Source organism: Telopea speciosissima, chromosome 6, assembly GCF_018873765.1.
Source record: "Telopea speciosissima isolate NSW1024214 ecotype Mountain lineage chromosome 6, Tspe_v1, whole genome shotgun sequence".
NCBI classification, from domain to species: Eukaryota; Viridiplantae; Streptophyta; class Magnoliopsida; order Proteales; family Proteaceae; genus Telopea; species Telopea speciosissima.
In genome coordinates, this window is record NC_057921.1 from 67,092,184 (window position 1) to 67,103,893 (window position 11,710).

The window sequence follows — 11,710 nt, forward strand, 5'->3', positions numbered from 1 at the left end:
TCATGTGTGGTCCCGCTGTGTCACATGGCCTCTGCTGCACTGCACAATGCAGTACTGCACCATACAATAACAGGAGAGGATAACGATTCTTGGGTTCACACCTTCATGGCTTGCTAGTATTTGTTATACTGTGCAGCCTAACCAAGCACACGGGAGCACGGGAGGGAATCTCATATCCAACATTATGGTGCTGGAAGCTTGGAAATGGAAAATAGTTTCGTCCAGCAAAATGCCCACATGATGGATTGCTAGTATTTGTTATATTGTGCAGCCTAACCAAGCACACGGGAGCACGGGAGGGAATCTCATATCCTACATTATGGTGCTGGAAGCTTGGAAATGGAAAATAGTTTCGTCCAGCAAAATGCCCACATGATGGAGGAGGAGAGACTATAAATGCAGGACCCACATGATCAGAACATGAGTGAAACTTTTACCCAGAACTTATTGTTCTATTCAGAGAAGTAAGGAGGCAGAGGGAAACACACAGAGCAAAAGAATACCTGAATTACACATCTGGGTAGTGAATAGTGATATTTTCCATAGGGTAAAAGATTTGTAAAACGCTAGTTTAATTTCAAAATTGCATGAGACTCCGATTATTGTAACACCACCCCTATAAAATGTCTAATATAACCCCCAATTATTAGTGTTTTTCCATAATGCCCCTCCTCGAAGGCATGAAATTGCAATGTACCAAACCCTCTCCCTTTTCCATATTATATCCATAGGTGTGAGGTGAGCAAGTTACCCACACGCCAGTTTTCTGATGCGGGCGTAAGTGATCTCCCCATTCCAAATCTTCAAATAGGAGATGGTGGGACATGCAATTTCGTTTTTTGGGCTGATGTTGTGGTAATCTTTTACCCATAATGGAATTGAGTTTCCTGTCCGGCTACAAAGCCTACGCTAGCACCTCCCTATGTCTATTTATCTCCTCATACAACAAGGGGCAAATATGTTGTTTCATAGGAGGGAAGAGAGAGAGACATACATAGGGAGGCACTAGTTTATGCTACGCAGCCTGGCAGCGTTCTTTTCCCCTTGTAAAAATTAGGGTGAGTGATAAGAGCACACTTCCATACCTTTTCCTATTTATGGAATTGGTCAGGTAAGTCACCCAAGGGAGGCTGATTGGATCTTGCAATGTGGAAAGGAAAGGGAGGTTCATAACCCATAGGGGAAAATATACACATCTGAAACCCTGTTGTGCACAAATAACAAACCCTTGCGTAATAATGAAATTTCCTCTTAACAATTTCATCTCCCTTTCCCTCCTCCTTGCTCTTGAAGGTGACTCCAAAAGAAAACTACAAGTCTACAATGAAGAAGGAATACCCAGGAATTGAAACAGGGAGAAGAACTGCATGGTAATACAAAATAAAACGACACAACTCACTGCAGTCAAGCAAGATTCGATGTCATCCACTCATGAGTGACTGTGACTGCAACCAAAACCGACTCCATCCTCTATTGGCTATCATTCCTGAGCCTGGGGAGAAAACAAAAGATTCCAATAATTAGTACTGGAATTATACGTTTACTTCAAGTTCGAGCAAATGTTTCCAAGGAATGTAAATCAACACAAGATGCACCGTAATGTAGAATAATATTAGTAGCCAGATCTGAATTAAAGGAACATGCTCAATATTTTGTGGACCAATGTCAAACTAAATTACCAGAAGCAAATGTGTCATTCTAATTTCAGTCAGATCCTCAAGTAGTCAATGAAAAAATATTACTTCAGTGTGTGGTATTGACTAGCGAACTCAATTAAGTTCCAACCAAAATCACAGGAAGGCACTTAGGAAGAATAAAAAGGGGGGGGGGGGGGGTAGGAGAATAAATAGTATGTCGGTTGGCCAGTGTCATAGTTGCTCATCAATTTAAATTGGCAGTGTCATAGTTGCTCATCAATTTAAATTTATTGAAAATAATGAAAGGCCAAGGAACACTACTTGCTTACACTCAAGAACTGTCTCAAATTTGGAGAAGGTCACAACATCCCAGTGCACAGAGTTCAACTGTTCAAGTGATCACTAAAACAATGCCAACATAGTACAAAATGTAGATGATGCAAGGGATTTGGACTCCACAAACTGTGAAGTTGTGAACCAGCACGGCAGGATAATCATTTTCCGAGTATTGACAAACAAATGCTAGACCTTTCAAAAAGGACAAAGTCCTTGGAAAATGCTCTTACCTCCCCCAACAATCTGGCTGGCAAAAATATCATGAAAACCTCTTTTTCATTTCTAAACAATGCCAACCAGAGGATAAAACCCTAGTAGAAAGTTCTCAGTCAAGCGACATAACCAGTAACCCAGGGCAAGTCCCAATTCCGAAGGGTACCATGAGGGGTGAACTGCGGTTGGCCTTAATCTTCAGCATTTTTTGCACAAATTAATCACCCTAAACTTGAACCCAAGTCTTCATGCAGGTGAAAAGTCCTCAGCCATTATATTGGGTCCTTTTTTTTTTCTTTTTGGAAGGGGGGGGGGGGGCTTTGGATGAATACACTACATGGAGTCTCTAGAAACAATAGTCCAAAGAAAGACCTTTAAGGATATCATCAATAAAAGGATAGAAAATGACAAAAAGGCAGATGGATCCTCAATAAGAACCCATTGTTTCCTATGCATTGCATGCCTACAACAACTTAAATGGCACCCAAAACAGTCCTACATTAAAAATAATAAAAAATAAAAGGTTTCAAACATGAAATCACAGACCAACCATTCAATATGAATGCTCCAAGTTAAAGAAAAAAACACTTCGAACACCACCAAATGCTTAAAATGGATGACAGGAAACAATGCTAATAAATTTAACTGATATCATGTCCCCTTCAAGCATAGTTTCAAGTTCACACAATATTGGACTACTGATCTTACCTCAAAGATAAGCCAATATCAGGTAGGGTCTGCCGATCCAGATCAGGATTGGCAGTGTCTGATCATAGCAACCATCCTGGCTTTAAATCCTTGCCTACAATGAAGTAATGCAAGACTGGGTTGGGTTAGGTTGGTCAAGATCTGAACCGTTTAAGTTTGATCTGGTTTATTAATGTACCAGTTTAATGTTTTTCAAGTGAACAGTAACACATGACCACCCCATCCTTGAAATCAGCACTTGCGGGACCCAGTTTGGAGACCCAAACCATAGCTTGCGTATGAATATTTCTGATGGGGCCCAGTTTAAATTTTTTGCTAGGCATGCGGTTACAAGGATCTTATTAGATTGTTATTTTATAGTGAAAGGTTATATGTACGGCCATGCATGGTGCACGGTCATACATGTTAACATGTGATGGAGACAATGCAAGGGTCAAAATGAAAACCCCCGGTCCCCCCTATTTGAAGAAGCATCCGATCGCCATATGCGACCGTGCATGAACCCCTTCTCCTTATTTTATTATTTATTTCTTTCTTAGTGATGTAATCAGGATTGGATTAATCTGATAAAATCCTTTCCTGTGATAGTCAGTTTTCAGCTTTTCTTAATTATATTAGGAGTTAGGAATCTTCTTCTTAACTTACAGTTGGAGCAGATTTATTTGGTTTGTCCTTTAAGATTCCTTAATTGTTTGGGTGTCTTTCTAGTTGAGTTAATTTAGGATTCTCCCAAAGGCAACCAATGACTTAGGAAGTTTCCTTCTCTATTTGCATTAGTTCTCTTTATTGATTCACTTTAGGAAAGACACCTCAGCCAATTAATAGGGATGTTTAGGAGTCCTTTTTTTATTTCTGTTTTCAGTTTTATTTAAATCAATACCACCCCCATGACTGAATGAATGGATTGGAAGGTAGTTATAAATTATTTTGAGTAGAGATTGTAATCTCTCTCTCTCTCTCTCCACTACCCAACGATTGTGTTTTTTGGTTCTCTTCTTTCTTCGCCCTCTTCTTCTCCTTCTCTTCCATCAATCTGAACCCACCACCAGCAGATCCTCAGATTGATCAGCATCAGGGAGGTTCCTATGATCTATTGGTTCTTGCACTGGATGTCAACCGCAACAAAACACCAGTCCACCCCAAATAGATATCTAAATGAACGTTTAATGTTCTCCAACAGCATCTTTTATTTGGAGACTGAGAAACATGTTTATGGACAGCATTTTGAATGTCATAGAAAAGGCTGAACTAGTTTATATGACAGCCCCATCATCTAATGGTTCTCAACCAACATTTTATTGGCAAATGGTAATATCTACAAAAAGAAATATGCAGGTTCAAACATTACATCCATGATCATAGTCCGTCTCAAAATACAAGAGCACAATAGATAGTTCCCTCAAAAAGAAAGATACGACAGAAAGAGCTAGAAAGAAAAACAGGACATTTTTAATAACAAGACATAAATGTCCTCCCACCCACCACATACCCTTCCCCTCCCCTGAGAAAAAAATATTTGGAATGTACACTAATATCCATAAAATCACCAAAACAGATGATGGGTCTGAAGCCAACAGAAACAGATAGAAGGACAGCAATTACCTCTTGCTTATTAGAAGGGACACAATTCAATCCAAACATAAAAACAATATCCAAAACAAAGTACCATGCAAGGTCACAAGAGAAAAAAGAGGAAAGAAGCACTAAGGAGATATGTTTCTTACTTAGACTATAGCAGAATTATATATGCTGCAGAAATGGAGCAAAGCCGTTTGATTGTTTGCATCAAGAGACCTATTAATGATGTCAGGGTACTTTCCTGGAGAGAGGCCAGAAAGTTTTGCCAGTGATTTCACCAAGAATTCCTTCGGATCATTGATTTCCCTTACAGGATCTTCCTCTTTCCTCCCAGCATTGTAGAGTTGGACAAAGGTAGCAGTATAGCCTACAGCTTCTGCAATATCCGGAATTTCTGGTTCCTCCTCAACCCTCTCCTGCTCTGGTCGTGAAATAAGGGTAACAATGCTATCCAACAATTTTCCCCAGAGGAGAACAGCTGAAGCATCCAAAAGGACTGGGCATTCATAAAGAAGCCTGGTTGAAGCAACTGAAGTCAATTTCAATTCAATGGTTCCAGTGATCTGCTTGAGATGAGGAATCCAGAATTGCTCAAGGATTACAAGAAATATATTAGGCTGAACAGCATTCATGGAATCCAACAGGGTTACAGGTCCATGCTTGACCAAGAACAGAGACATGAATATAACCAGAGACTTCACAAACTTCCCTGTTCGATGACTCTGCAGCCGTGTAAAAAGTGCAGCCCAAATGTGGGGCACAAAGGGTGCTATCACATTATATCCCAGATTCTCTATAACAGTGTTGAGCACATAGAATCCCAGTTCTTCTGTGCTAGAGACAGAGACAAGTTTGCTAAATATCCCAAGAACTTTGCTCAGTCTACCATCTTGAGTCACTTCATGGGGTGCCTTCTGAAGGAAAGCCTGAAGCAGCCGCACAAGAGCTGGAACATTTGCAGATCTCTGCCAGGTTTCCGGTGAGAGTAAAATCTCAAAGATGTTCATGTAAAGTGGTGGGAGAGGCGGTCTATTAAGTTCAACAAGCTGGGCCAGGAGCTGGAATGCATAGGGCAAAAATTCAGTGACATCGTTTCCCAAGATGGTCTCGAGAATTGGGGAAAGGCTTGCTTCAAAGGCCGATATCAGAGAAGGATCCTTCTCACAAGCCCGTCTGACTAGACCAGCCACAGCCTCAAATACATAATGATTGAAAGTGGGGTTCTTAGGGTTTTTGCAGACCTCACTCAGAATGGATGTCAGACCGGTAATGCAATGTAGAGCAACCTCACCAGAAATCTCTGCAACTCCCAGAACCCGCATTATGCACTTCATTATGTAAGGATTCTCTTCAGATTCTGGAAACCTCAAAGCAGTAAAGAGGTTGGTCATCAACACCGGAAGAAAAGGGTTAATATCTGATGAACTATACCTTGGCCTTCCTCCCTCGTCCTTAACCAGAAAAAGCTTCTCAATACAACTAGCAGCGTAAGAGTGAACAACATTTGATTCAGCCCCCAGAAAATGAATCACATTTGGCATTAAAGCAATTGCTACATCCTTCGGTATCTGGTTCCGGAACATTGTGAAAAACTTCAGGGCCCCCGCCTTCAGCATGGGGAAACTGTTAACATCCTGGCTTTGCAACTCAGGGACAATGACTGTACTAAAGAAGCCCTGCACATCAACAATATCTGTCAAGACTGAAGTACCCCCAGCCTTTTTCATTGTGAGGGAGACAACCAAGTATATAGCAGAGTCCTTCTCCTTCCAATTAGCAGACGGGTTTTGAGCAAAGCTGGCCAGCATATTTTGTATCTGAGCAGAAATTATGGCAGTGACCTGATCCTTGTAATTGGTTGCAATTCCCTTAAGAAGCTCACAGGCAATCCTTCTCCGAGTATCAACATCACTCCCTTCCATATCCCTCCTGATGAACTCAACATAATTCATCTCAAACAGCTCCACATCCTCATCTCTCAGATGTACATTGGGGATCACAATGCTCTGACATATCTGTTGTAGGACACCAGCACCTGCAAACAAAGTATGGTGGACACTTATGCTAACCGTGTTCAAGAACCTAATTGCCTTAACAGTTAACCCATCACGACTTGAGGAAGCAGAGGCAGACACTAGGAGGCTCCAGACGGCTAAGGCAAACTCCTTCAAATACCCTTGAAATTCCTCCTCATTCTTCTCCATGTAAAGATTAATATTCTCACATACAGCTGCCCGGAGCTCATCAACAAGTGCAAGCCCATCACCACCACCACCTTCAAGAGCTTGATAAGTAGTTGTAAGGTACTTTCGGAATTCAGTCATCCACTCATTCATGTGGTCTTCGAAGAACTCCGGGAGTTCTTGAAAGTTAAGAGAGTAAAAGATACTACAGCAAAGCCGTTGGGACTCAATCAGTGGCCGGAGGGCCATGGCCGTATTACCATCGGAGCTAGCAGTGGAATCAATGAGAGCAGCAGTTCGGAGGAAAATTTCAAGCAAAGGTGCAGCAAAACCATCAAGGCAGTACTTGAGATCAAGAAAAAGGTCGTTGGACTTGTACTCGTACCGAAACTTATTGAAAATAGAGTTAGCTGTACCAAGAATGCCATTGATGGAGGCGTAATCAGTGGCCTGTCGGAGGTTGGACACAAGCTCCGGTAGCAAGGTAGGCCATGATTTGGGGAAATCATGCTTACCGATCAAAGCAAGAGCTTCGCTAAGTTGGCTCTGAATACGCGGAGTCGATGAAAGCATGAGAGGGACGATTAGGGTTTTGATCTGCTCCTTCTCCTGGTCGGGAACCGGGGATAGTTCGGGGACAGGAATATTTCTATTGGCGTCTGATGGAAGTGTGGAAGCCCACCGGGCACGGAGATGATTCTTAAAGTTAACCGCGGCCGCCAGACGGATCTGTTCATCAACGGCAGGTTCAGCGACGAGGCGAAGAACAGTTAGGCCGTAGTTGGGCTTGTCGGCCATCTCAGCGAGAGAAGCCTCAGCCCGGCGACGAGGCTCAGGATTGGGAGATAGGGTTTGAAGGAAGCATTGAGAAAGGTGTTCTAGGGTTTCTCCCATTGCGTTAGATAACAATGTCTAAGTTTTCTTCTTCTTCTGTATTCCCGGTGATGTGAAGATAAAAGCTAGGGTTTCTGTGTTTCTTCTAAGAATTTAAAGGAAAAATAACCTTCAGAGAAAAGGGGGGAAAAAAACATACGCAGTGAATGCAACTTGGACAGAGAAGAGATGTTTTCCTCTGGTTCGGCGTCTCAAGTCTCACCTCTCGGCTCTTCCCCCAGTCGACAATCGACACTCTCCTTTGCGAGCGATTTGTTTTTTTGAAAAGTCAAAAAAAAGTAGGAAAACAGAAATGAGTCGTTTCTACACTCGTACATGGGCTTTTGGAGTAGCGTTTAAAACCAGGAATCGGTGACGGAATTGGTCCTGCCGATTCCCGGTTCAAATCCCATTAGAATCAATTGGAATCGACTCGGAATCGCAGAAATTAGGGAAATCTTGATGTGAATATTCCGATTCAGACTGGTAAAAATCGGGATCGTGATTGGTCTCGAACGATTTTGATACCAATCGGGCGATTGCCGATTAGATTCATCGGTTTTTTAAACCTTGCTTTGGAGCCTTTCGCATTCCCAATCCCACAGTCTCGTTACTAATGATCTAGTCTATTAGGGTGTAGCCCGAGATCGATTCGATCAATTACTAAACGTGCTCAAGTATTGACTGATTAATAATTGTATGGTCATATTCCAACATAGTAGACCAATAGTCACCCAACTCGGATCGATCAAACAGTGTGTTCAATTGACAACCAACCATTTATAGCCTAATTAGACTATTTAAGCCCGTTTAAGGACCATTTAATTAGTTAATTAGCACATTTTAAAACCCGATTATCACGATTACATTGAACCGATTATGAATCTAGAAAACCGACCAACGAATAAAATATGTCAATGCCCTAGCCTGTGTTACCCGAATGGTTGAAAAGAATGTGAGGTCTTAAGAATGTAAGGGACTTAGGGGTGTCAATCGGTCAGGCCTAATCGCTCCTTGGTTAGATTTCCGAGTTCTTGGAAGGTCCATGCTGCATACTCACAAGCTTGCCAATCCAAATTGCATTTTTAGAATCGATTAACTATCGGGATCGATCCTGATTCTGACTGATCTGGAGTTGTCAATCCATATTGCATTTTTAGGGTTAGGGTAGAATCTGTCTAATTTTGGATGTAGAATTTGACAACCATTGAGAATAAGAGAATGAAAGTATATCTACTTTTCTGCCATTTTTTCCCAAATACACCTCCAATCAAACAGACCAAGAAGGAGACTTATGGCAATTGCTTTCACCCAGTCAACACAATTGGAAGAAACCTTCTTCTCATCACATTTAAGAAGTTTGGGTTGAATTTCTAGGAATCATTTTCTCTCATGTATCGTGATGCTTCTTTCGTTGCAATATTTTCCATGCAAATAATATTTTATATGAAAATTTTTGATATATTTTTAGTGTCTGTTTTTATTTTATTTTACAAAAAATAAAAAACAAAAATCTATCATTCTATATGGAAACAAATGGAACCAAGGGTTCAAGTCCTGAAAATAGGGGTAAGGTTATGTACATTTGATCCTCCCCAGGCCATGCTAAATGCGGGAGCATTGTGCACTAGTTTTTTTAAATGGAGCCAAGGAACACATTATACAACAATTAACATCACTTCCAGTGTGTATGCTAATTTCCAGTATACTAGAAAAAACTATATAAAAGCAAAAGATTTCCTTTGCATCAATATGCTCTCGTGAACCTTGACAAAGCTTTCTGAATTTGATCGTCCTTCCACAACAGGTTCACCTTAAATTTATTTCTGTTCCAACTTAATTGCAACCATGGTCCACAAAAAAGAAACTCAACCAGGAAAAACCCAGCTTTAAAGAGATTATTTTTTAATATGTTATTTAGTTATTTGGGTAGAAGCTCTAGAGATCAAGGATTTCAAATTTGGAATTGGGGGCAAATCGGCCATTATCGGTATAAAAAATTCTAGAACCCTAAAATTTTAAAACCCAACGATCTATTCCCAAAAACCCTAAAACTGATTGTTCCAAAAAGTTCATAATCTAGATCGGTCACGAACAATTACAATCCAAATCCACCCATTTGACCGAACTCAATTTTTGTAATTAGTAGGATGAGATATTCATGTGGCCCAACCTTTCGTTAGCTTTTGTTATAGATATCGATTAATTTTTCCTTCACCATGATTCATTTGTAAATTGACCCTGTGATGCCACTTTTAACTCTCACCCCCTATTGTACAGGATCGAAAATACCCTTTTCCAATCCAACGAGAGGGTGAAATCGCATAGTCGAAGAGATCCAATAAAATATCTTTCAAGTATTAATTCCTATCATCCCATAGAAACATCTCCCAACAAAATCGGCTATTTCCTATCATCCCATAGAAACATCTCCCAACAAAATCGGCTATTCCCCATAGTTAAAAAGGTTTACTGGAAAACTCCTGTAAGTGGACCCTTTTCTCAGTAAATAATTAATTTAGTATAGGGAACAAGAAAGCTGCCTGGTCGTGTGATTCATACACCAACGCATGACCAATGAGGAGGCACACAGAGGCACTAACAGGTTGGGATTTTTGTAGTTGTATGGGCAGCAAGAGATTATTGCCCGATCCTGTAACCCTTGCATCAGCATGGGACCAATGAAAGCACCTGCAAGGGCATCCACATGGATGTGATTTTTTTATGTCAGACTGCAGGTGTTAGAATTTGTAACCTTTCTTTGAATGACCTTATTGTGTTCCCAAAATTTTATTTTTTTTTTTTAATAAATCAAAAATAAAAATATTAAAAATAATTTATAAATTTAATCACCATAATATCATTGTCAAGAATGTCATTCACTCATGTTTTGCTCCAATACAACAAGAAATTTGTTATAACAAAAGGGGGGGAAAAATAAGAGTACAAATTATTTGACAGCCCCTAAGGGTCATCAATGGCATATGTTCATCAGAAATTAAATTCTAAGAACTATAAATTAAGCATAATCGAAACTGTGAAAGGTTGACATTAATGGGATGGCCAGAATGCTATAACGATTGCAATGATGATATTTCATATACAATCACAGATGATACAAGAGAACAAGAAGATTATCCACCCAGTTGAGAAGAAGAATGTGAAGACTCTGCAACATCAAAAAAATCCCAAACAGATTGACACACTGTCCCTACAACAGGAATGTAACCCAGATTGTCTTGGAGAAGTAAATTTACAGAGCAACGGCAAGGATGGCAAGGATGGCAAGAGCAATTGAGTAGCAGACCTAAATGGTTGATTAATCACTCTCTGAGGCATTTGAAACCCTTGCATATCCAGAACCATACACAGAACAGAGCAGTGCAAACCAATAAATCTAGCACCAATGCAATCCCAACATATCCCCACCACTTTTTCTGAGCCTGTTGACGTAGTAAGTTTGTCGCGAAAAGTCCATTCTTCTGCAACGGCAAAGAGAATTCTTCGCGATTGTTAGGTACAAATTCCATGTTTTCAATTGGGATATCTCTGCTACCTACGTCCATCTCGTCCGAATCTCTCTTCTTATTTTTCTTCTTTTTTGAATTCTTGCCCGGTTTCTGATCAAGCAACGGAATTGATACAACCAGCTTTCCAGACCTGGAATCCATACTTTGGTTTCGGCGATCTCTGTAGACAATTTCGGGAGGAGGAGGAGGAGGCGGCAATATATTTATCTCCCCAGAATAACCCAACAAATCGTTAAAAATGGGAGTGAATTTTTCATGGAAGCAGTAACTGGCGAGATCATCTAACTTCTTCAGCTGTTCGGTCTTGAGGAAGAACTTCATGAACTCTTCCTTTAAGCGCTTTAGGAAACTAAGACCCTGCGGTTTACCCAAGTTAACGTCGAAGATCGCAAAATATACAAAAGGATCTTCCATCAAGAAGGTATAGAACTTTTTCCCGATGGTGTGAGAAAACATGGCGTGAAGTCTTGGAATCTTTTCTAGGCATTGCAAGGCTAGGGTTTCTACTTCCTTGTCACCGGAGTTGTGCTCAGCGAGAACATTGGTTCCTTTGGAAACGCAGGCGTAGAGGATCAAATTCGGATTACAAGACATCGATTGATTGGAGAAGGTTGAGCTACCTTCCCCAATATTTGCAGCAAATTCCTTCCAG

The 11,710-nt window shown here is 40.6% G+C and overlaps 2 protein-coding genes across 2 annotated transcripts; both read right to left on the minus strand.

Moving 5' to 3' along the window:
* Window positions 1-1,346: 1,346 nt before the first annotated feature.
* On the minus strand, window positions 1,347-7,602 carry LOC122664388 (exportin-2). Its single transcript, XM_043860182.1, has 2 exons — window positions 4,619-7,602; window positions 1,347-1,492 (listed from the first exon to the last, which is right to left on the minus strand). Exon 1 carries the CDS (start codon window positions 7,547-7,549, stop codon window positions 4,619-4,621), a length of 2,931 nt encoding a protein of 976 aa, XP_043716117.1. The 5' UTR covers window positions 7,550-7,602; the 3' UTR covers window positions 1,347-1,492.
* A 3,234-nt stretch (window positions 7,603-10,836) lies between these two features.
* LOC122664899 (phytolongin Phyl2.2) lies at window positions 10,837-11,710 on the minus strand. Its single transcript, XM_043860925.1, has one exon. The coding sequence runs from the start codon at window positions 11,650-11,652 to the stop codon at window positions 10,852-10,854; it is 801 nt and encodes a 266-aa protein (XP_043716860.1). The 5' UTR covers window positions 11,653-11,710; the 3' UTR covers window positions 10,837-10,851.

What these genes read in the sequence shown, in the direction of transcription:
- LOC122664388 (XM_043860182.1), bottom strand. Translation starts at nt 7,549, where the DNA reads ATGGGAGAAACCCTAGAACACCTTTCTCAATGCTTCCTTCAAACCCTA.
- LOC122664899 (XM_043860925.1), bottom strand. Translation starts at nt 11,652, where the DNA reads ATGTCTTGTAATCCGAATTTGATCCTCTACGCCTGCGTTTCCAAAGGA.